Genomic DNA, 26,447 nt, shown 5'->3' with positions numbered 1-26,447 from the left:
GAAGGAGCTCACACAACATGTAAATCAATGCACTATTTCCTTCTTCTGCTGTTAAAAAGCAGCAGCCACAGACACTCAATGAAACAAGTATGTTTAGTGCTGAAGCTGATGTATGTCCTGGCGCGATCTTCTCACAGGTAACAAGGAACTCAAAGATCAGTGCACCTGTGGATCACACTTCGAGAAACAATGTTCTAGGTTACAGGACTCCCCATCTGCCTAAAGCTACGCAAGAGTGATATTTACAATGGACTTTAGCCCACCTCATATCCCTGTCCCTTTTTTGGTTGTTGTTATGGTTTCTCTATTGAGAATCTGCCACACCCTCTTCTTCGTCTATGGGATCCAGGTGGGGACCCTCTATGGCCAGGGATAGTAAATCAGTGTTCCCAACCTCTCCATCCACAGCAGTTGTTTCAGGAAGCAAGATCCAGGGCCAGCCAATCAACGTAATTCCATCCTCCCGACTAGTTTTAAGATTAGGGATAGGCAATGGCCCTGACTGATTGAATCTAAGGGAAACCTGGAACTCATACAGGAACTACTAGTAAGACTGTCTCCAGTTCAGTTATAAGAAAGTAAGCCTGGAGATAACACCTAAGAGAGGATGGCCTGGCTGTGAAATGGGGCTAAGACAGAGAAGAGAACAGAAAAACATTGAAAGAAGCTGTCATTGAACCTGAATCAAGGCACACTTCAGGTAGGTCTCTACCCTACAATTTTTATTTATACCAGTAAATTTCCTTTTGTTTAGACTAGTTTGTAAGCTTTCTAACACATGCAGTCAAAAGGGTCTTAAGTTATGCATGACTATTTTTACCTTGGGCTCATTCAAAAATCCAAGCTGGGTGCAGTGGCACACACCTGTAAACCCAGCTACTCAGGAGGACTGCAAGTTCGAGGCCAGCCTGGGCAACTTAGCAAGACCTTGTCTCAAAATTAAAAAAAAAAAATTAATGGGCCAGAGATATAATTCAGTGGTAGAGCAAGCACCCCTGGGTTCAATCCCTAGTGCAGAAGAGGGAAAATCCTATGCATTGGTCCTAAAGACACAAATCTGGAACGACAAAAGGTGGGGATCCAGAAGAGCTGCCACTACCTGGGACTAGAGGCAGGTTAGCAAGACTTTCCACACCAACATCTCTTCCTGTGTCAGCTAACTGGCATCTGCCTCACCCACCAATTGTTTGGTGATTATGAGAATCACAGAAAAAGATACAAAGGAAATACTCTGGAAACCCATACAAAAGCACTCTTCGAACAGAAAGTATTATGAGCACAATGCGTTTTTCATTCAACCTTCAAAATTCTGGCACCCATAATTATCTGGAGCCTAGGAAAAAGTTGTAAAAGCCTTTGAGCAACAATTTTTTTCCCCCACCAAATCCTGTTGTAGGAGAAGATACGCGCCCTCTGCTGGACAAAGGATGTAAAGTGAGGCAGCAGGTTCATAGGAGCCCACAGGCCTGATGGAACCAAGACAGAAAACCAGCTCAAGCTGCATGTTCTGGGCTGAGCACCAACATGCACTGCAGGTCAGTTCTTAGGCCCACCCAGGAAGTTTCTCCCACTGTATGTATCATTCCATCTTCTCAAGCTTATGAATCAGGAAAGAAAAACGATGATTTAATTTAGAAATTACATTCTCCACTGCTATTTTACAACATTGTTATGCAGTTAAGTGGATTTTGTTTACTTGTTTGTTTTTACTGTTCTATCTGAAATCTCAGGGACTAATATAACAAACAATATAAAAAGACAGAATTCTTTTGCAAAGTCACATTTTTCTGAAAGTCAGAACACAGACATTTTCTGAGAAAAACGGCAAGCCAGGAGTGGCATATGACTTTAATCCCAACCACCTGAGAGGCTGAGGCAGGAGGATTGCAAGATTGAGGCCAACCTGGGCAATGTAGAGACTGAATCAAAAATGTTTTTAAAAGGGTTGGGGGTGCAGCTTACTGGAAGAACAAGCCTGAGTTTAATCCTCAGTACCACAAAACAAACAAAAATAGCAGGATATTAAAAGGGAGCAGGAAGACTGGGGGTATGGCTCAGTGGCAGAGCACTTGCCAGGCAAGCACAAGGCCATGAATTCCAATCCCAGCCCTGGGGGTGGGGGCAGACATTAATGCCACTCCTGATTTTTATGCCACCTTCCATCAATGATGGTTTCTCTTTATCACAACTAAATATTTTGAGGGATCTGGAAGCAGCTCTGGTTTTCATAGTTCCTACATTTGGGGAGCTCAGTACTGGGTGGAGAGGGTGGGAAAACAGAACAGATCATTTATTTTACTAACATCCCCATGTACTGGGTATCAACTCTGCACCAGGCATTTGTGTCCATGACTGAGGCCAGCATCCTCTGCACCATGTTACCAGTAGGCAGGGTTTGAGTTCCTCAGAAGTAGGGAGCAGACTGAGCCCCCACCCCACCCTCCTGCCCCCGTAGACAGCCTGACTTAAGCAAGTGGAGAGCTGGCCTCCACTGAAGGCTGCTGAAGCAAAGCCTGTTGCTTCTCTTCTGCTTTTCCCTTGAATGGCTCCATCCTTGCAAGATAAGCTGGCCCTTTCTGATTTTCAGGTTATTTTCAATTCGGTGAAAGCAGGGGTAATGTCCCATGTTGGCTCAGACCCAAGACTTGTCCTCCAATCCAGCTTTACCATTACTAAAGCTGATGCTTTGCCTCCAACCCATGGATGAGACAGATGCCACATGCAATATGTTAAAAGGCAAAGAGGAAGGGGAGAGAGAGGGGTCATCCCTCCCCACCCCAATCTCTAATACTTACCAGTCTGGACAAAGCCCTGGACCCAGCATAGATTTTCCCCACAAACAGAATTGAAGCAGGAAGCCAAGTCAAAACATCAGATCTGAAAAGAGGAGGAAAAACCACAATAATATCTTTGCTGCTTTATGTTTAAAAAAAAAAAACAAAGGCAGTTGGTGTCAGAGGCACCTAACACCGGGATTGTCTGAATATCCCTGATGGACTCCTTAAGTGAGATGTGGTCTTCATTCATTGTGAGAGCCACAGAGGCAGATGTCCTTTCTACAGCCCTGTCATTGTGCCAGCTATCTAGCACTATTGACCCCACAGTTGGAAATGGGAGAGGGCTTGCTGCAGGCCAGGAAAGAAAACAAATCTAATTTTTTTTTTTTCAAGGCTGGTGATTTTAATTTGGTCAGTAAAATTATAAAAAGACTCTTTACCTAGGATATATCAAACAGTTCCATGGATTCACAACAAAAAGAACTACTAAAATAAAAATAATGAATTTTTAAAAATAAATTCTAGAACTTCAGCAGGGTGGTCATATGTTGACTTCAACCCTTAACCTGGCATTGCCGGAATTCTGTTTCAGGGAATCTTCAAGGACTTCTGAAGGGCGCATTTCTTTGATTCAATTGTGGACACACCAGGAACTGCTTTTTCATTACAGTGTGGAATCTCGTTCTCCTCAAGAAAAGCAAAATCCTCATTTTACATACAATGCATATCACTTAAGGTTGCAAACTGCTTCCCCCATCTGTTAGAAATGCGTCTGATGCACTAATTCAGGTTCCCAAAAGAAACCGCATTTTCAGCCTCTGCTGCTGTAGTATTACAGCAGACCCCCGCTGCCTTCCAGTGACTTCTCTCCAGGTTGTCTTGTCAACTGGAAGAATGAAAAACCACAGACAAGGACACATGAGTATAAAAGAGTAGGACTCATCAAAGTGAGAAGAAAATAGAGCTTCCCCAGGGTGAAACAAAGCCCAACAGGGACTGTAGTTAAGTGTGCTAGTCTAGGGATTTACTAGGTAAGGGCACTAATCAATACTGTGTTAATTGGGTATTGGAAAAGTACCAAAGCTATTGGTCAATATCTATGCTATCAGGTATTGAAAAAGTACCAAGGTTAATTGGTCAATGTCTATGCTGATCAGGTATGGGGAAAGTGTTACAGCTATTGGACCAGCCTGAAACATTCTAATTGGTTAGTCCTGAGTCTGTAGCCTTCACTCATATCTGTCCCACCTCCCTTTTTCTGCTGCCCCAGGACAAGGAGTTTGCAGATAAATTTGGAATGTTTCTACAGGTTAATTTCAAGGAACAACCTATTCATTTAGAGAAGCCTCTTTGGGGGCCCATTCCCCTATCTTCTTCATTAATAATGAATAAACAATGAATAAAATAAGTGATGCTATTACCATATAGTATAACACAATAATCCCACAATAACCCCAACTCAGTGAACTGCTCTTCTGGAAGGGTATCTGCTCCAGAGATGGGCTTCATTTTATGGGCAGGGGCAGGCACCCCATCCAAGACCAGATCTAGATCTAGCATTTCAATGCTTCCAGGGGCTAACAAGTACTTCAGACCTTACTCACTACATCAATTCATTCAACAATACTTACAGAAACTAACACAGTGCTGGGACTTGAATATGAGCAGCAGCCTCACAGTCAACCTTTAGTGACTGCTTGTGACAAACCAGGCACTGTGATAAATCACTTCTATGCTATATCTTTTAAAAATATGCACAAAATTCCTATAAGGAAGTTGTTCCAGATGGTCCCTGACTTAAAAACTTTCAATTTATGATGATGTCAAAGCATTGTGAGAAATAGAAAGTCTAGTGGTCCATTTTCAGAATATAGTGTTGAGTCTTAATTGGGAAATGAGATCTAAATTGGGATATGAGATCTAATCCTAGCCATTTGGAGATTCAGTTGTAACCATTTTAACTATCGCCCTCTCCTGTGCCCGCCCCAACTTTTAAAATAGCCAATTGCATAGATTATAACCCCAAGCTCCTCCTATCAGAGCAAGAGGCAGTGCAGCATTAGGGATAAAAACCGGACTGGGGGGGGGGGGGTGGCAACGTGCTTGCTTGAGGCACACACCCTTCTGCAGATGTAAAGCTGGCCTGGCTGAGCTACTCCAAGCACATTTTTGAGTCCCGGTGGCACCCCAGTATTTCTAACAGCAAGCTCATACATCTTTTCTGGTTTTTGTTTTTAATGTGGTATTCAATAAATTACATGTATATTTAACACTTTATTATTAATAAGTTTTGTCTCCACTGATTCTGCCCAACTGGAGGCTAAGTTAAGTGTTCTGGGCACGTTTAAGATAGACGAGGCTAAACTATAATGTTGAGCTGGTTAGATGTATTCAGTGCATTTTTTACAGTATTTCCGATTTACCATGGTGTTATCAAGGATATAACTGGGTTGTAAGTGAAGGTGCATCTGTATTATTACCCTATTGTGCCCAGAAGGAAACAGAGGCACAAAAACTTTAAAGGTATTTGCCTATGGTTAGAACAGCTGGTAAATGGCAAAGCCAGAATCTGAATCAAGGTCCATCTGGCTCTAAAGCCCCTTTTACACACTGCCTTCTGGAGGCTCATAGGTTATGGAGAAACACAGACATATAAACAGATAAGCTGCAAACACAACAGAAATTTAGTAGCAGATAAAGCAGCTAATTAATCAAGGAATGTTCTCTGTTATCACCATCCCTGATGCAATAAGAGGTGTGGCACCCCCAACTAAAAGGAGGTCAGAGAAAGAAGGATGCAGTCTTCCCCCCTAAGGGGCCAGGAGTAACAGCAGCTAATTGCTCCTCCTCTAGGAAAAGGTTTCCCACTTGACATTAAGCTTGCATGGATCACAGGAGAAGGGACAGAGGCCTGTGACCTGCTGTCCTTGGAAGGAGCCCCGGGCTATGGTGCAAGCAGAGTGTTGATGAGGAAGTCTGGGGTGCACCACGTGAAACAGCAGCTGGTCTGGCTGCAGCACGCCCAGCACTGTGGAATGTAAGGTCAGTAGAGCCCCTGACATTTGTACTCCAGTCCCCCTTAAAATAAACAAAGAAAACGCCTGCTGAGTCAAATACTCCAAGAGATACCAGAGAATCTGAGGGGCTGTGGACGTGAGGAAAAGAAAGCAACTAGGGAACATCTTGTAGTTTAACCCCTCTGCCCTGAAACACAAGGAAATAACTTCCACCAGAACAAACACACAGAACTTCTGGGAAATGTGGGACCAGGCACAGGGCACTGGGGCTTGTGTTGACCACAATCACCTCACTCATGGCCAACAGGGCAAAGCAGCATGCACTCATGGGAGCACTGGGGACAACTGTGGAAGAAGCCATTGGCTGTGGGGCCCTTCCTTGGCCCTCCTGGGTGCTCACCAGTGTGAAGCTGCCTTATTCCAACACACGCCAACATAACCCCACAGCCGCCATTAAGAATAATAAATATGGGTGTGTCTGGGAAAATGGCTGCCAGAACAGGTGTGGGTAAGGCAAGTGTGAGAGGGTAGGAAAAAAGGAAAAAATAACTAAAAATCAAAGATCCTATATTTGTATGGTTTCAAAGTTCTCAACTTTTTTTTTTTTTTTTTTTTTTTTGTACTGGGGATTGAACTCAGGGGCACTCACCACTGAGCCACATCCCAGCCCTGTTTTGTATTTTATTTAGAGTCAGGGTCTCACTGAGTTGCTTAGCACCTGGCTTTTGCTGAAGCTGGCTCTGCACTCTCCATCCTCCTGCCTCAGACTCCCAAGCCACAGGCGTGCGCCACGCGCAGGCTCTTGTTCAACTTTTTAAGAATATATTCCAAATGAAAACAACAGAGTATAAGTTAGGTATAGTATAAACAACAAAAGACCTGAGAGAATACCAATTAGCAATCCATACATGCATATTTATGTTTTAAGTCAAAATGAATAGATTGTTCTATCAAAAATAATTTCCTGATGTATTTGACTTTTAATTAACCCACTAATTGTCTATCCAATAGTCAGATAAAGGAGCTTCTGCATATATTATTAATGTCTCCCCCAGCTCCCAACTACAATGTAAGCCTCCCAAGGATGGAAACTGTATGTCTTGCTTATATAAAATAACTAAAATACTACATTGATAACTGTTACAAAAGAGACTAAAAGACTATGCTAATGACATTCTGACCTCTTAAAGTCATTTCCAGTGATGTTTGAAATGAAAGCCAAAGTTAAATTGGGTACAGGGGTTGGGGGCTAGAGCAGCGCAGGGGACCCAGCATTCTAGACATAAAAATGGCATGTGCAAAGGCCCTGTAACGAGAAAAATTAGAGGAAGACAAGCTTAGCTTGAGTAGAAGAAGGGATAAACCCAGGGGTGGAGAGGATTCGACTTGAGTTTTGAAAAGGTTGCTCTGGCTACAGTATAGAGAATCAACTGGAATGACATTGGGGTAGTATGCTAAGACAGGGGAAAACAAAACAGGTTTGACTGGGGGAAATCATGAGTTGTCTTGAAAATTATGATCATCTCACTTTGGGGATACAAAGATGTAAAGTAGACAATTGCTATAAGGTTCTGGGGAGCCTCCCTTGTTCTCTAATAATCCAAAATATACTATTAAATTTGTCTTAGAGTTGATGTTTTCTATAGTCCCTAGTCTTCAATTTTGAGACTAAAATTCAAATATATTTTCTTCAATATAGTTTCTCCCTTTTGTTCATTAGTAACAGCAGTAAGAGTTTCCTGTGGTTTGGAAAGGCTCTGTCACAAGCTTATTCTTCATTGCTGTGTAAGAATATCTTGACCCCCTCCAAATCCATATGTTGAAATCCTAACCCCTGAAGTGGTGTCATTAAACGGTGGGGTCTCCAGAAAGTGATTAGGTCATAAGGGCAGGGCCCTGATGAACAGGATTAGTGCCCTTATAAAAGAGACTTCATAAAGCTAGCTCCCTTGCCCCTCCCACTACCTGGTGACACAGCGGGAAGTCGTCATCAATGAACCAGGGAGTGGGTCAGCCCCAGATACCAACTCTGCCGCCACCTTGATCTTAGACTTCCCAGTCTCTAGAACTGTGAGTAATAAATTTCTGTTGTTTATAAGCCATTTAGTCCATGGTATTTTTTTATAGCAGCCCGAACAGACTAAGATATTCATTAACTATTTATTAAGCACATGGTATATTCCAGTATTCTAGTCATTAAAGGTACAGCTCTTTAGACAGTCCAAGGCCTTATTTTTATGAAATTTACAAGCAAGTGGGAAAGTCAGGCAATAAACAGACTGTAGCAGCCATGGTAAGAGAGAAAGGAGCTGGGCATGGTGGTGCCCGCCTGTAATCCCAGCAGCTCTGGAGGCTGAGGCAGGAGGATCTCGAGTTCAAAGCCAGCCTCAGCAAAAGCGAGACTAAGCAATTCAGTGAGACCCTGTCTCTAAAATACAAAATAGGGCTGGGGACTGTGGCTCAGTAGTTGAGTGCCCCTGATTTCAATCCCTGGTACCAAAAAAAGAGACAGAAGGTGGGTGTATTATGCGTAGAGACAAAATCTGCTACAAGAGAGAGCTGGCCCACAGCTGTATTTACATAATTTGAAGAACTACTGACAGTTGTTGTTTCAAGAATAAGAATTTGGACCTCTGGCTTAAAGGGTTTCCATGACTGCTAAAGCACTATCCCAACTCTAAGGGCTCAGGCTTGGTGCAGATAAAATTCATAACAACTGGGTCTCCCCTGCTTCTCCAGTGTGGAGATGAGCTAAGGACAAGAGCTACCAGTTTGGTGTTCCTTTGTGCTTCTGTCATCCCATAAATATTTTTTTAAACAATTTTTTCTTCAGGAAGCAATGAAACTATTACTTAACATCTTAGCTAGCTCTGCTAAAACTGAGTACTATTCTCCAGGGAGATCCACCAAACAACTTTCTTTTTTCTGTTTGGTACCGGATATTAAGCCCAGGGTCTTGTGCATGTTAGACAAGTGCCCAACCACTCAGCTACATCCCCAGCCTTTTTTATTATTTTGAAATAGGGTCTCACTAAGTCGTTCAAACTGGCCTTGAATTTGCGTTTCTCCTGCCTCAGCCTCCCATGCAGGAGAGTATAATCTTGTAATATTCACAAAGCTATGTAAATATTTTGAAAAGTATCTTTTGAAAGTATGATTCATTTTCTTGCTCCCAAGAACATTCCAGCAATTAGCTGAGTGACTTTAACCGCTAGCTCTAACAGATGGACAAAGTTTCAGCATGTCCCTGGACTGAGTCCCTTCTTCTGTCAGAAGGCAGGTCATCTAAGCATGGGGACAGAAAAGATGCACAAGTACAGTGCAGGGGGTTGCATGTAGTGGAAAGAATGTGGCCTTTGCAGTTTAAAGCAAATAAGAAGGAGGCCATAGCCTGGGGTTGTCTCTGTACCCAGAGCTCTTACGTAAGCAAACCTCTTAACTTGGAGACATTTATTGAAACTGATTGAAAAGTTTAAAAAAAAAAAATTAAACCTCAGCCAATCACAAGCAGCCACCAGCCCATTGGTTATAACAGCAGGAACCTCCCACTGAACTACACCGAAATAAGGCAGATGCCTTGCTATAGCCAATCAAGTTGTTTCTTTACTTTTGCATTCAGAGCTTGCTGTCGGCTATGCAGAATCTCTTCTGGTTGTTCTAAGTGTTGTCCAGCTCATGAATTGTTCGTTGCTCAAATAAGCTCTGCTAAATTTACTTGATCTAAAGTTTTTAACAGTCATCACAGGCAAACCTGGATCCAGGTCCCAACTCTAAAGCTAGGTTGCAAGAACTCACTTGTTTCATATATAAAATAGGAATGATGAAGCTTAGAAGGGGCTAATGAGAAAACTAGACAAGAAAATGAATGTATGGTGTTGGGGACAGTGCATAGCACAGTCAACAAAGCAACACTCAATAAATGCCCCGCCTCTGACTTTTTTTTTAAACACATTATTCCAAGGACAGAAGTCATTAAAGACTGATCCATCTACCCACATAAAATGTAAGGGCCAAAAACACCATAATGTAGATTGACAGCTAATTAACAAATCAAGAAAAAAATACTGATAACAGAAAAACAGACTGAAGGTTAGTATTTTTCTGTATAATGACTCTTTACGAATTGACGCAAAAGTCAACTCCCCAAAGAAAAACAGTAGACCAAGCAGTAATTTTTTTGTGTGGGCGCTCTCTCTCGCTCTCTCTCTCTCTCTCTCTCTCTCTCTCTCTCTCTCACTCACTCACACACACACACACACACACACAAATGACTAATACATATAAAAAAGATTATTCAAGTCCCCTAATAATAAAAGAGCATTTGATTAGCTTAAACTAAAGATATAGCAAATTTTCCCCAAGAAACTAGCATTTTTTTTTGAGAGAGAGAGAGAGAGAGAGAGAATTTTAATATTTATTTTTTAGTTATCGGTGGACACAACATCTTTGTTTGTATGTGGTGCTGAGGATCGAACCCGGGCCGCACGCATGCCAGGTGAGTGTGCTACCGCTTGAGCCACATCCCCAGCCCCAAAACGAGCATTTTTTAAAAAATGTACTGCCTAATATAATGTGTCATGAAACTGACCCCTTGTGTACATCTGTGAGATATAAACTAGTATCTCTCTGAAAGATACATATGTACTACTTAACAAAAGCCTTAAAAGTACCTATATTCTGATGGAAAAAAAATTAACTTTATGACTTTCTTCTTGGAAAACAATCTTGGACATGGGCAAAGGCACACAAGATAATGTTTTCATTTACAAATGGAATTAAAAATGTATTCTGGCCTAACTGCTGGTCATAAAAAATGCCGGCACTTCAGGGCTTGCTGGTGTGTCTTCAGGAACCCTCTCACCACAGATACCAAGTGCATGGCCCACTTGCATGAATTCAGATCTCTGTTCAAATGTCACCTTATCAGTCTTCTCATCCACTTTCTGTAAAATAACAACCTCCCGCCACCCACTGGTGCATCCACATAACACCCATTTCCTTGCCCAGCCTTACTCTTCTCTGTCCTGAATGGCAAAGAGACATTGTACAGTTACATTTTCATCTGTGTGGTGCCTGCCTCCTTCAGCTAGAATGTCAGCTCTATGAATCAAGGATTCTGTTTATGCACTGTATGTCCCCAGCACCTAGAACAATGTCTGGAATACAGCAAGCATCCATATTTGCTAAAGAAGCAGAATAAAATAGACATTATTATTGTGGGTATATACGTGACTGTATGACCAATGTGATTCTGCAACCTGTACACTCAGAAAAATGAGAAATTATACCCCATCTGATTCAAATGTATGATGTCAAGATCATTGTACTGTCATTTGTAACTAATTAAAACAAATAAAAAAATTAAAATTAAAAAAAAAGAATCACCATGTATTCCTTTTGTAATAAAAATTCCTTTCTTTCTCTAGATTAATACAAGGAAAGACAATAGCAACAAAATCCAGTCTTGATCATCACTAGCATTCTTCCTCTGATGTTTTCAAGACCTTCAGAGACTCTGCTCTGATCAGAAGTGCTAATGCTGTCATACTTAGGGGCACTTACCCACTGTGCCACATCCTCAGCCCTTTTTTAAAATTAATTAAATTTTTAAAATTTTATTTAGGTTTATATGACAGCAGAATGCATTTTGATTCATTGTACACAACTGCAGCACAACTTTACAATTCTATGGTTGTACACGATGTAGTGTCACACCATATGTTCAGTCACACATGTACCTAGGGTAATGATGTCCATCTCATTCCACCATCTTTCCTCCCCCATGCACCCTCCCTCCCCTCCCTCCCCTTTGCCCAATCAATGTTCCTCCATTTCTCCCATTCTCCCCCTTGTTTTATTTTTATTTAGAGACAAGGTCTCGCCAAGTTGCTTAGGGCCTCACTAAATTGCTCAGGATGCCCTTGAACTTGTGATCCTTCTGCCTCAGCCTCCCAAGCCACTGGGATTACAGGCATGCACTGTGGTGCCTAGCTAGCTATTCAGTTTTAAAGGGCAGAGATAACTGCAAAAAATCTCTATCTCCTTCATCTGTCTCTTTGAAATGGCCCTAATGGGGAATTCTATAATTTCAAATTCAATAAACACTTATTAGCAATCATGTTGTAACCTATAACCATGACAACAAAAAGATGAACTGCATTAAAAAAAACAAGCATACTTTTTTCCCTCAATAGATATGAACTTAGAATCATAGAGTAGAGAGTTATTTTGTTTTCTATAATAACTGAATCTCTCTTTTGCCTATTAAAAATTAGTACCTGCTGGGTGTGATGGTGCACACCTGTAATCCTGGTGGCTCAGAAGGCTGAGGCAGGAGGATGGTGATCAAGGGCAGCCTTAGCAACTTAGCCAGGCCCTAAGCAACTCAGCAAGACCCTGTCTCTAAATAAAACATAAAGAAAAACTTGGGACGTGGCTCGGTGGTTAAGCACCCCTGGGTTCAATCCCTGGTACAAAAAAGAAAAAAAAAGTAGTAACTATCCATACTAGAAAAGTTGAAAAAAACAGATAATCAAGAAAAATATTGAATTATAATCTCTTACCTACAGATAACCACTGTTAATACCTTGCTGTGTCTCTTATGGTTTGGATCTTGGATGTCTATAGCAATGTCCAGAAGTGGGGCACAGGGGAAGTGATCATATCATGAGGGCTCTGACCTCATCAGTGGATTAATCCACTGATAGTTGAATGGACTTACTGGAGGTGGTGGAAACTGGAGGCAGGTAGAGTATGATTGGTGGGAAAAGGGCACTGGGGAAAACCCCTGGGGACTCTACATTGTCCCTGCCCTACCCCCATACATACTTTCTGTCTGCATGAGCTGAGCAGCTTTTCTCTGCCACGCCCTTCTGCATGATGTTCTGCCTTATCTCAGACCCAGAGCAATGCAGCCAGGCTACCACGGACTGAAAATGTGAGCCAAAATAAATCCTTCCTCCTGCAAGTTGTTTATATCAGAAATTTTAGTCACAGCAATAAAAAACTGACACAGTGTCCTTCCAAATAGTGCACATATAAACATTTCAGAAAAATGGAAGCCTAAGCCTAGAGCAGTGACACATGCCTGTAATCCCAGTGGCCTGGGAGGCTGAGGCAGGAGGACTGTGGGTTCAAAGCCAGCCTCAGCAAAAGTAGGTGCTGAGCAACTCAGTGAGACCCTGTCTCTAAATAAAATACAAAATAGGGCTGGGGATGTGGCTCAGTGGTTGAATGCCCCTGAGTTCAATCCCCAGTACCAAAAAAAAAAAAAAAAGGAAGCCTATTGTCCATAGTGTTTTATAACCTGCTTAACTTAAAATCTTCCCATGTCAAAAATGTCACCCTGAATTTATTAATAACTGAATACCCACATACTGCTGGACATTTAATTTGATCCTATCTTCTTACTACTCTAATGCTGTACCATTATCTTTGAATATATTCTATTCTCGATTCATGATGTTTTCCCGATATTCAGGATAAATCCCCCAAAAGTGCGATTACTATTTCAAGATACATGCACTGAAGTTTATAAGTGATCACAGAATCACCTTATAGGAAGGTCCCACTGACCTGCCCTGCTTTACAGCTCCAACTATCTGATCCTAAGAGGCAAAGGTCTGAACATGAGGAAGATATTAGGGCCCCTTTCTCCACCTCGAATTCATCAGTGGGAGCCAGCTGGGCCTCCTGGGCTGGTTCTTTCTTTCATTGCCCAGTTTGCCCACAAAGGAGGGAAGATGGAATTAGATCCTGAGGTGGCCCAGGCAGAATTTCAGGTCCCTGTGGTGTGGGGGCCTCTGGGGAGCTGCTGAGCCAGTGAACATGTGTGTGTGCATGACTGTGTGTGCATTTATTTGTGTGTGTGTGTAGGGAGGGAGGCTTCCCAGCAGCTCCTAGCTGGATGGCTTGCAGATCCTACCATGCTGAAGGATGGTTTGCCAAGGGGTCTGATTTGGAAATTGTGGTGATGTGAAATTTTCCTTAACTGATTTACAGGCACAAATATGCATCTTGTGAATCAGGGGTTTATTTTTCATTTGCATGCACACTACCCTCCTTAAGAACCCTGATGAATAAAGCATTTTACATGAAGTTAACAAAAGTCTGTTGGCACGAATTATAGAACTGTTGTTATTGAGAGGAAGACTAATTAAATTAAATCACTTGTTTTTCAAATAGAGCGTGCATTATTGAGAGAACATCTGCTAGCTGAAAACACCCTGCAGTGTTCTATGCCTGGGTGCCGGAAGGGCTCCTCCTACTGAATTCTTGAAAATTTTGTGTTCTACTGACACCTAGTGGACCTAAGAACAGTTTTTAAATATGAAAATAAGAGCAACGTGCCAGAGTTCATATACTGACTACTGACATTGTCTAAAATAGAAACTAACCTTACAACTCTAAAGTCAATAATTGCTTTACAGTTGAAGAGGACTTCTAATTACAGAAGAGCCCTAGATTTCATTATTTTGATCCATCAGGTAGGGCCTGATGACTATGTTCCTGAGGGTCTTGCACCCCATTTTCTCTCTTCCTATTCCTTAGTTCCTTCTCCTTTACTCTTCACTCTTCCCTCTGACTCAAGAGAGAATCACAAACATGCCCTTGACAAAATTCCAGTCCTGATTTTACTTGACCTCAAAAAGAGTCCTGTGATGATACTGTCCTCAGAATAGAAGTTGGAGGAGTCAGCAACAACTATGGGCTATAGGACAACAACTATAGGACAAATCCTGCCCACTGCCTCTTTCTTTCTTCCTTTCCACCTTTATTTCTTTTGCTATACCCCAGCCCAATTTTTTAATTTTTTTTTTTTTTTTTTATTTTGAGACACAGTCTCACTCTAAGTTGTGGATGAGGGCCTCTAACTTGTGATCCTCCTGCCTCAGCCTCCCAAGTAGCTGAGATTACAGGCATGCGCCCTCTTCTGAAAATAGCCACACCCACACATTCGGGGATTTTCTGTTGCTGCTTTTGTGCTATGATAGCAGAGCAGAGTAGTTGCAACAGGGATAGCATTCCCTACAAAGCCTTCTATATCTACTCTCTAGCTTGTTGGCCAAATTGACTTGGAATACAGCAATGGGAGTCCCAACCTCTGAAACTTATTACCTGCAGTACCCAAGGTTTCACACATGAGGCAGTGGCCCTGATTAGACACAAAGGGCATTGTTACCATTGAGTTTCTAGAAAATTCCATTTTTTCAGGGCACTTTCATAACTGGCTCTTCTTACCTCTCTACATATGAGGAATCATCATTTCTTCCCACTTCAGTTTTATTCACTGGCCCAAGAGTCTCAAAATGTAACCCCAGTTCATGCAGAAATGGAAAGTTTGTCACCTAAAGCATAGTCCCGACAATCCCCGAAGTTCAACAAGAGCCTCAAGAAGCCAGCTCTCAGGTCCCACATTGCCAGGCTTCACTAACCCCCTTCAAGTTTAGGCTTTGACCCTGGTGCAGTCACCAGATCTGCCACCCTGCAGGCCCCACTGACGAGAAAGGTTGCCCCTCCCAAGCCGCCTCATGCTCCTCATGCCTGTTGGAAAGGCAAAGTCAGCTGTGGTGTTGAGTGAGCCTCAGGACACGAACTGCAAGTGCAGTGTAAATGAACACAGGAGGTGCCAGTGCTAAGAAATGCAGTTGACAAAAAATTCAAAATAAAACATAGGTCTCCCAGGACCCTTAATAATAAGCAATGAAAATCTCTTATCCAAAGAAATAGGAGAGAGACTTGCCAGTAGACAGTCAATGAATGAATGAAAATATAAGCTACGTGCATGCTGCAATGCCTATGAGCTCAGGAATGGGGGTTTCACGTTGAATACTGCTGCCTTGACCTCAAGAAGAGACCAAAGAGGGGCTTCATGAACAGAGCAACAGCTACATGAGGGATGATCTACGATAAAACAGGAATTCAAAATACTGTGCTCTGTAGGCTCAACCTGCAGACCCTAATATACACCAGAGTCAAAAACCCCATCCTTTCACCCACCTTGGGCTCATGAACTCTTCCCACAATCACCATGCCAACACCCGATGTCATTCAGCAGTATGTCCTCTCTGGGGCTCTCAGTAAGTTTTCTGAGGAACTTGTGAAAGTTTGTTTCATTATCCTCCCAAAATATTATACATATATATGCACACATATAAATAACACACACACACACTTAATTCTTTTTGGAGAGAAAACAACAGAGAAAAGTACACATGAATTTGAATGCTAACTTTCCTCTTGTGAGCAAAGATAACTTTTTAGAACTACAAGAGACATTTAAAAAGAAATACCAGCATAGCAAGAAATACTTGGAGAGGTCCAACCACTATCAGCTCTGACAAAGGTGGGCTATCTCACTTAAAAATGATCAATAATGAAAAATACCATGGGGACCATAATTGATTGGTTAACTACTCATTTCTTTACAAATTGTACTGAGTTAATTTGGAGGTTTTATTAAAGATATCTGTTATTTTATAGTATTAGGTATTGAACCCAGAGCCTCACACATGCTAGGCAAGTACTCTACCACTGAACTACACCCCAAGATCTTTTGTTTTTATTTTGAGACAGGGACTGCCTAAATTGCTCAAGCAAGCCTCAAACTTGTAACTCTCCTACCTCAGCCTCTGGAGTAGCAGGGATATTTGTTGTGGCTCTCCAACAAGGATTCTGCATAGAAAAATAAATGGGTGGTGAATTCTATTTCATCTTAGAAATCTCTGATCAAAAGGTAATATATGGGACTGGGGTTGTGGCTCAGCAATAGAGTACTTGCCTAGCATGTGCAAGGCCCTGAGTTCGATCTTCAGCACCACATAAAAATAAATAAATAAAACAAAGGTATTGTATTCAACTACAACTAAAAAATTAAAAAAAGTTAATGTAGCATATTATTTTCAACTTAGAACTTTTCAAATTAAAAGAAAACTTGAGCCAGCCATAGTGAAGTCCCAGCTTCTTGGGATGCTGAGGCAGCAGGATCTAAAGTCTGAGTCCAGATTGGGCAATTGAGTGAAACTCTAAAATAAAAAAAATAATAAAAATAAAATGGCCGGTAATGCAGTTCAGCAGTAGAGCATTTGCCTTGCATGCACAAAGCCCTGGATCCAGTCCCCAGGACTTAAAAGGAAAGAAAGAACACAAGAGAATCCAAAAAATTTGCTTACTTGAGATGGACAAAAAATGTCAAGTATGTTAAAAATTATTTCAAGTGTTTTTATTTAAACATGTAGACAACTTACATTAACTCTAAGATGGTGCCTGCAGTCTGCAGTGAAATCGCACCTGGAGCCATCCTCAGCAATGACTTAAGAATCCAAAAACATCATGATCTCAAGGTGCTACCAGATGTCCAGTCAGATGACACAGGTCACAAGGTTCTTTTAGGATTGCATTTTGGAAATAAAGGAAGCCTACAGCAAAGGACTTCATCATCAGCTGGAAAAATCACTTCAGTGTTTTGCCATGGCTTGGCAATAGCAGTAGCTTCCATATAATGGCAAGTGTGTGGTTGTAAAGCAATGCTATCTGTTCTAAGACAGAAGGTTCATGGGCATCATCCAAGACCTGATGGTTATAACTGGTCCCCAGGCAGACATCCTGGGAAGACAATAACCCCATAAGATCCCTCTAAGGAACCAGTACCTGGTGCGGCGAAGATGGCTGGACATGGCCTCTTGGCAACATAAGAAATATGGTAGGGCAGAGACAAACCATTGAAACCAAAGCCATCCTGAATCAAAACTCCCAGCCCACAGTTGAACTGTAGACTCATGGGCCATATTTAAGCCTCAGCTCAAACATTTATATTGTTATATCATGTGTATGTACAAATATGTAACAACAAATCCAATCCCTGTATAATATACCAATAAAAAATGTGGAAAGACAAATAATAATAATAATAATAATAATAATAATATATATATAAAAATGTTTACAGGGATAAAATCACTGTAAAAATAATAAAGACTAATAAAATCACTGAGTCTTTGGGCGATTGATATGAAGTGATAACTGATACAGACACACTGATGAAAACCATTTTACAATACTTGATGCTTGCTAAGCACTGTGATAAGTGTCAGGTCCTTGCAGACCGTTTCTCATTTCATCTTCACATCCCTATTTATTTGATGCCAGGTACTGAGCTTCATGTATGTCATAAAATGCAATCCCTATACTTACAAAAAAAATGTGTTGTCAGGTTTTGAGGCTCATTCAAGAGGGAATCTGGGTCTCTCTGTTCTCCAGTTTATAAGGGCAGTCTAACTGCATTGTCTGTAGCATATGCTATTCAGTACCAATTTGGGACCTACCCTCCAGCCCCATCACTATAATCCCTGCTCCACAATGACCTCCGGGACTCTGTTGTGGTTTCCATTTTTAGTAGAACCAACCCTCTGCTATATCTGCACAAGTACACAGCTACCCAGTAAAGCGGGGCTCCAGTTCCTCAATGACCTAATCAGAAAAGCCAGCCCGGAAGGAAACAGCGGCCACTGCAAACATGAACCCAGATGGACACCATGAGGGAACCTATTGCTATCTCTTTCTGCTGGCCATCTGATAACACCCCTTTCTTTTTTTTTAACTGATTTTATTTTTTTAAATACACAACAGTGGAATGCACTACAATTCTTATTACACAGATAGAGCACAATTTTTCATATCTTTGTATATAAAGTATGTTCAAGCCAATTCATATCTTTATATATGTACTTTGGTTTTTTTGCATTATAATTCTTATTACACATATTTACCACAATTTTTCATATCTATGTTTGTATATAAAGTAGGTTGACACCCAATTCATGTCTTCATACATGTATTTTGGATAATGATGTCCATCACATTCCACCATCCTTGCTAACCCCCTGCCTCCTCCCTATCCCTCCCTCCTCTCTTCCTTATCTAGAATTCATCTATTCTTCCCATGGGGTACACTATGAATCAGTCTCCTATATCAGAGAAAACATTTGGCATTTGCTTTTGGAGGATGGGCTAACTTCACTTATCTTCTCTAACTCCATTCATTTACCTGCAAATGCCATGATTTTATTCTCTTTTATTGCTATTCAATCCCTGGTACCAAAAAAAAATGATAAATGAATGTTATGTATATTTAACACAGTAAGTGAAAAAAATTTAAATACGAAAAATATCATTACTTTTCAGGAAATGTGAGTAATTTTAAAAATATTATTATTAAAAGTAAAAGTAAGTCACTCAAATCAGAAATTAGAAGACCCATGTGGACTAAAACCAGTGACCATCCCCCACAGTCTAAAATTTTGATCTCCAATTCCCTAATTGTAGTACAACCTTCTACTCCTGTGGAGGAAAAAATTAAACTTTTTGGAACCAGTATGCTTCATTATTTAACTAAATTTTACAACTATCACAGACCTTACAAATTCAGGATTCCTATTTGTTTAAGTGAAGGCCAGTTCTCACTGAACTATCCACCATAACCATAGAGTTATTAAGTAAGTCTTGTGTATAATATAATATACAAAACCCCAAAAGTATCTTTATTTCAACAAGCTAAGGATGCCATACTATGAAAATGCAAAATTATGACTTACATATATTTATATCTTATATATATTTTCAAAATATGGACTATGATTTAATAGGGTCAGGTAAGTTAATGTACACCTATCTTCCCAGGGCTTCTTCTCCATTAAACCACTTTTTTGTGTGTATGGTGCTGGGGGTTGAACCAGGGCTTTGTGCACGTGAGGCAAGCATTCTACCAAATGAGCTATATCCCCAGCCCTTCCATTAAACCTCTTAATTAAGTTTTTTGTTCTCTAGCTTTATAGTCTCAAGAGACTATAAAGCTAGAGAACAAAAATAACAAATTACTTTGACTTCAGGAGAAGTCAAAATAATTACTATTACACTTGACATATTCTCAAACCTTCAAAGTGACGAACAAAAGGGTAGCTTAGCAAGTATGCAGTTCACCTGGTTAATGGAGAAGTAAAGCAGAATAATTTGGACTACAAAAATGAATGACGTGGCCTGATCATTCAGTTGGGATGGAGATTATATATATAATATATATGTAACATATATATATAAATAATATATATAATATATAAATAATATAATATATATATAAATTATATATATATATATATATATATATATATATATATATATATATAAATAATACACACACACACACACACACCTTGACTTGATTTATTTTTTTCATTTTGTACACCATTTCAGGTTAGGCAGGATATTCCCAAAGAATCAGGAGGACTTATTTAGGTAAGGTAGGACCAGATACCCTAAATTATATTTATATCTGAAAAATGTCATGGCCTTGGAGATTTCTTTTAAATGTGTTTTAAAGTCTGTTTTAATAGAATCATAACAACTAATGTAATATCTAGTCTGGACTGGACCCTGGACCAGAGTTTTGGCAAGGAAAACTATAAAAGATATTACTGAGACTGACAAAATATGGTATATAGATAAGAGTGTTGCACCAATGTTAATATCCTGATTTTGACAATTATACTCTAGTCATATAAGTGGCTGTCCTTACTCTTAGAACATACACACTAAAGAATTTGAGTAAAAAAACAAGAGACACATCTTTCTTTCAAATCAGTAACTTACTCTCAAATAGTTCAGAAATATATATGTGTATATATATTTGTATAAATATATTTGCATACAGACGTGTGTGTGCATATATATGCATCACAAGAAAATATTAAAGTACAGCAAAATAATTCAATTAGGGAATATTACTAATGGATATGGTAGTTATTTGGACTATACTAACTTTTCTGTAAAGTAGGAAATAATTGCACAGCAAAAATTTATCATGGGCTGGTAGAGCACTTGCCTAGTACACGTGAGGCCTTGGGTTCGACCTCCAGCACTACATTAAAAAAAAAAAAAAAAACCTCCCTCATCTACTTAGCAAAATCCTATTGATTTTATTTGTCCCCATGACAGCATTCATATGAGATGCCTCACAGCTAGCTCCCTGCCTCTGTTTCAATTCAGATCTCACCATCTCACAGGTGGCCCATAGCACTAAATAAACAAAATAAAGGTATTGTGTACATCTACAACTAAAATTTTTTTATTACTAAAAAAAGTGCTGATATAATAAGTTACTTGAAGTGAGCCTATAATCTAAAACAAAACCAAATTAAAATGGCATTAGAACTTGCAATTCTCTATTAATTTCAATACTGGTGGCATTAGTAACCAGGAAAACACTATTTGAGTTTTATCTGATTATAAAATCACTGAGTTAGGTTAGAAGGGAACTAAGAGACCAAACAACTCAAACACACATTTGTGTTTCCTGGTATGACATTATCAGAAATTAAATCATACTTAAAGTAAGCAGTGTATGAATCATGAATCAAGTTCAGAGAGGACATTATACCTTAAACTGCTGTTGATCTCCACCCAGCCCAGTTTCCATGACACATGGAGCAGAAGTCCACCAATGAATGTCTGCCACCTGCAAAGGATAAGTGCAGATGTGAATTAATACAGGCTCTGGCCTCGAACAATCCAACCCTGGCAGATCTGTTGACAGACACAGAGAGACACAATTCAACTCCTCTTATAACTCTTCTCCCACTCTCCCAGCCACTCTCCATCACTCAGACCTTTCGATCTCCATCTCTGCTATGCCCTTGGGTGCAACTGTACATAAGTATTGCATGCATGCTTTTTCTCTTCTTATTCTAAATTTTTCCTGAACTATCTCACCCATTGCCACTGCCTCAGTACAGATGACTCCCAAATCCCAGTTCTCACCCAGATACTGCCACCCTAAAAATCCCACAAACTCCCAGTTAGACCATGCCTAAAACATCACCTTGGACTTTCCCTCCCTACCCCAATCATCCTCTTACTGTCCCTACACAGCCAACCTGGATGTCATCCCAGCCCTTACCTCCCTCATCTACTTGGCAAAATCCCATTGATTTTATTTGTCCCCATGACAGCGTTCACATGAGATGCCTCACAGCTGGCTCCCCACCTCTGTTTCAATTCAGATCTCACCATCTCACAGGTGGCCCATAGCACTAGTCCCCTACTGGGTCCCCTTGTCCTCAGGGCTGTCCTCCAAAGCCTTCTCTACCATGCATTCTTTAGCTTGCAGCCAAAGCATTTATTCTAAACTGAAATTTAATTGTGACTCTTGGGTCATTTTAAAAATGGTTGACTCAGCCCAGTTTTGCTGCCGTGGCATGCTTGAGGTCATGAAGCTCATATGAAACACACTGCCCTCAACAGCAAAGGTATAGGACAGCACAGGTTAAAAACACCCTTCTCTCTCTTACTGTAGAAAGAACATCAAAATGGTAAGTGAGAAAAATTCTATAGGCAAAACTGTTCTGTCTTACTCAAGTCACTTTTTTATTTTAGGTAGTTCAACTGTACATTTTTTTTTAATTTAGTTGCAGATGGACACAATACCTTCATTTTGTTTATTTTTATGTGGTGCTGAGAATCAAACCCAGTGCTTCACAAGTGCAAGGCAAGCGCTCTACCATTGAGCCACAACCTCAGCCCCTCATCTGTACATTTTTAAACTGTTTTTAGTTATAAATGCCCTGAGACACCTCACCTCAAGATATGATTCCACTAAAGCTCAGCATAATATTCTCCAATTCCATCCATTTACCTGCAGATGCCATAATTTTATTCTCTTTGAATGCTGAGTAATATTCCATTGTGTATATACCACAGTTTCTTTATCCATCTATCTATTGATGAGCATCTAGGTTGGTTCCACAGTTTTGCTATCATGAATTCAGCTGCTATAAACATTGATGTGGCTATGTTGGTCTACATGACAGTCACTATTTTTTTGGTACTGGGTATTGAACTGAGGGGCACCTAACCACAACCACAACCCCACAACCCCAGCCCCAGTTCTCTCATCTTAAAGTGGGAAAAATAGTTTAATTTCCTCTTAATTTTGTTGAGATAATTAGCTGGAGGAAAAAAATTGTTTTCTTGGTACCAGCAATTGAACCCAGGGATGCTTAACCACTGAGCCACATACCCAGCACCCCCTTTAAAAATATTTTTATATTTTATTTAGAGACAGGGTCTCACTAAGTTGCTTAGAGCCTTGCTAAGTTGCTGAGGCTGGTTTTGAACTTGCGATCCTCCTGCCTCATCCTTCCACACTCTGGGATTACAGGAGGACAAAATCACTTATGTGTGACACAAAAATCCTCTGGACTGGTGTCCACTCCCTGCAGGATCAGCTCTGTCTGAAGACCCTGGGATGCCACATTCCAATCATACTGAATGGCCTGCAGCCTCAGGATATCTAGGAGTCTGCAGGACTGTCCATTTGCCCATGATGCTCTTGTCCTTTTCTTGTGTACTGATGAACCCCTGCTCAGTGACAACAACCAGTCTACACAACTCCTTTGTGATGCTTCACTGGCCCAGCCAAGCAGAACATGTGTCATGCCCTGAAGGAGTTTGGGATAAAGCAGTGGTCTTAACCAGGTGATTTCTTCCTTCAGAGGACATCTGGCAGTATCTGGAGATACATTTTTAGTTGTCACAGCTGGGGGTGGGAGAGAGTAGGTTTGCTACCAGCATTTAGTAGGTAGAAGTCAGTGATGTTGCTAAACATCCTACCTACAATGTGCAGGGCAGCCCACAGCAAAGAATTTCCCAACTCAAAATGTCGATTCTGGAATGTCATCCTGAGGTCAGGCTAGCAGGAAGGAAGGCAATTAACCAATAATTACAAAAAACTGTGGTGAAACCCTAACAGGAAGAGGACCAGGTATCACAAGCCATCCCAGCAAGGACAACTTATCTAGTCTGGTGAACTAGGAAAGACTTCCTAGAAGAAGCAGCAAGTTTAAGCAAAAACGTGACACACATTCAAAGCAGAAGACCCACAAGAGACAAAAGCCCAAAGGGAAGAAAGATAATGGATCCTTCAAAGCTTCTGGGAGAAGTTCAACTGGTCTGGACCTTAGCATTTGAGCAATTGGGGAGGGGAAAACGCTTGAGAGAAGGGGCTGCTCCTGAAGGGCCATGTCGGCTGCCACAAGGAGTTAGGACTTCAAGCTCGGTCCCAAGGAAGGATTTTAAACATGGGAAGGTCAATGTCATATTTATATTTTGGAAAGTTCCAACTCTTTACGAGAAGAGTATGTTTTTGAGAGAAGAAAGGCTAGGGGCAAGGAACCAAGTTAGGAGATGTTATAGCAATTTGAGAGATGACAGTGGCCTAGGAAGGGACAATATGGATGAAGAAGGTAGACAGATTCTAAAGCTATTTAAGAGGTCCTGGTGATTAACTAGATATTAAGGATAGAGGAAACAAAGGAATGAAAATGAACTCCCAGGTTTCTGAGCTGGATAGCCAGACAGAAGGTACGTACCATTCACTGCAGGTAAATTTAAGGAACAGAAAGGAGAGACGAGAAGTTCCACAAAGGCAGGGATCTTTGTTTTCTTCACTAATCTACCTCAGGTGTTTAGGACAGTGCCTGGCACAGAGTATTCACCAAGAAATATCTGTAGAATAAGCTGCCCTATGATGCTCCTTCTCTGCACCAAACATGTCCCAGAACTAGGGATACTCCAAAGACAAGGGGTAAAACACAACCCCAAGATTTGCAGAGCTGACATTCTGTCAGGGAAGTGCACTCAGTCAGACCAGGGGGGAAAGCAATCTAGGTGAAAACATTGTCCTTGAGTTCTCCCTCCCAGGAGAGACAAGAAAGGACAATCAGGGGCAGGAAATGCTTCCTATTCACTCAGAGAGAACAGTATCTCAGCTTTCTTGATTGAAACATGCATAATCACAAGTATTTTAAAACTTTGCTCTTAAAATATTAGGGAAGAATTTGACAAAGGAATTCAAAAGTTCACCTGAAACAACATATTAGTGATAATACAAAGAACATCTTTAAAAGGGCAGAATGAGGATGACTTGCTCTACTGTGTAGTTAAGTGGTAATAATAATTTAAATAATAATTTAAATAATTCAGCACTAGTCCTTTCCATAAAAAATTGAAAAGTAAGTACCTGAAAAGAGATCCTAGAAGAACAACTTTCTGTATGATGTTAACAACTCAAAGATAAAAAGAAGAATCACACAATAAATGAGGATAGTATAATTTACTACTGGAGGAGGGATGATTTCCTCATATTGTACCATATATTTAAAAAAAAAAACTGGGGCTGGGGTTGTAGCTCAGTGGCAGAGCGCTTGCCTGGCATGGGTGAGGCACTGGGATCAATTCTCAGCACCATATAAATAAATAAAATAAAGGTCCATCAACAACTAATAAAAATATTTTTAAAAAACTGATGATGACTAAAAATTGGATAAAGCTTTAATGAAATATAGATGAATATCTATGATGTTGTGATAAGGAAGAATAAACACAAAAGCAATGGAAGTAATCACAAAAGAAATAATTAATATATTTGCACACATAAAACTTTCAAGTAATCTAAATAATTTATAAGTAAAGGACAGAACAAATTGCAAAAAAAAATATTTCCAATAAACATGATGGACAAGTGATAGCATCCTTAAAATACAATAAATGCATTAAATTAACAAACCTCAGTGAAAATAAGTGAGTAGAAGACACAAATAGGGGCTGGGGTTGTGGCTCAGTGGTGGTGCACTTGCCTAGCACGTGTGAGGCCCTGGGTTCAATCCTCAGCACCACATAAAAATAAACAAATAAAATAAAGGTATTGGGTCCAATTACAACTAAAAAATAAATATTTTTTAAAAATTGTAAAACCCATTCTTAAAAAAAAAAAACAAAACAGGGGGCTGTTAAAAAAAGACACAAGTAGACAATTCACTGAAAAAAAATGTAGATAGTAAACAAAATAAAACTGTCCAACTTTATTAATAATTAAGAAATTATAAAATTTACACAGGCCTGGTTGCAAGATAAACTAGTAAAGCATTTTTGGAAAATAATTAATCAATATTCAAAAAGAATACTAAAAGAATTCATAACATGAAAATAACATGAAAGATCATGAGTTCTTTCAGAAATCAAATTTCTTACATAGAAATCTAGCCCCAAGAAATAGTTGGAAATTTGGCAGATTTGAATTTTTAAAATCTGACAAAGTTATTTTTAGGTACCCCAAATGGGACACAATTTAAATGCCCACTAATAAAGTATCTAAGTAAATTACTATGTGTCTACTTGATGATGAACCTAGGTAGTCATTAAAACTACTTCAAAGAACGTTTAATGATGTTGATTGAACTTTTCTTATAAATGTGTATAAATAGCAAAAAAGATACTCACCCTTGGAATAATGTAGGGTAAGTAAATTTCAGGACAGACAGGACATACTGAAAAAACAAATACCAGATTAATCAACATTTTAAATGATAGAGAAGTGATAGAGCAAATAATCAAAGAAATTCCTACTGAAGAAATATAAGTACACTCAAGTTTCAAAAAGACATTTATTTCCCAAAAAAATCCTATACTGGGCAAACAAATGGTCTTCCAAGTCATATTAAAGAGAATGAATTTTTTAAAAACCACTCAGGTCTATTTGTTTTTCTATTATGTATTTTAACTAGATTTATAGTAGTTTATGATGGAAGAATAGAAGAATTGTTTT

The 26,447-nt window shown here is 40.0% G+C and overlaps 1 protein-coding gene across 1 annotated transcript in view; it reads right to left on the bottom strand.

Annotated features, from left to right (window-relative positions):
- Nucleotides 1–26,447, bottom strand: part of Tmem241 (transmembrane protein 241) — a 120,696-nt gene that overhangs the window by 90,209 nt on the left and 4,040 nt on the right. Inside the window, exons 2-4 of the mRNA XM_046433747.2 lie at nucleotides 26,123–26,169; nucleotides 21,225–21,302; nucleotides 2,796–2,877 (exon numbers count right to left, since the gene is read on the bottom strand). Of these exons, the coding sequence (XP_046289703.1) occupies nucleotides 2,796–2,877; nucleotides 21,225–21,302; nucleotides 26,123–26,169 (207 nt within the window). The remainder of the gene's footprint in view (nucleotides 1–2,795; nucleotides 2,878–21,224; nucleotides 21,303–26,122; nucleotides 26,170–26,447) is intronic.

Source organism: Marmota monax, unplaced genomic scaffold, assembly GCF_021218885.2.
Source record: "Marmota monax isolate L192 unplaced genomic scaffold, Marmota_monax_Labrador192_F-V1.1 WCK01_AAM20220418_F8-fsc00126, whole genome shotgun sequence".
In the NCBI taxonomy this organism is placed as follows: domain Eukaryota; kingdom Metazoa; phylum Chordata; class Mammalia; order Rodentia; family Sciuridae; genus Marmota; species Marmota monax.
The sequence above is the reverse complement of the archived record's forward strand: the minus strand, read 5'-3'. Positions and strand labels throughout refer to the sequence as shown.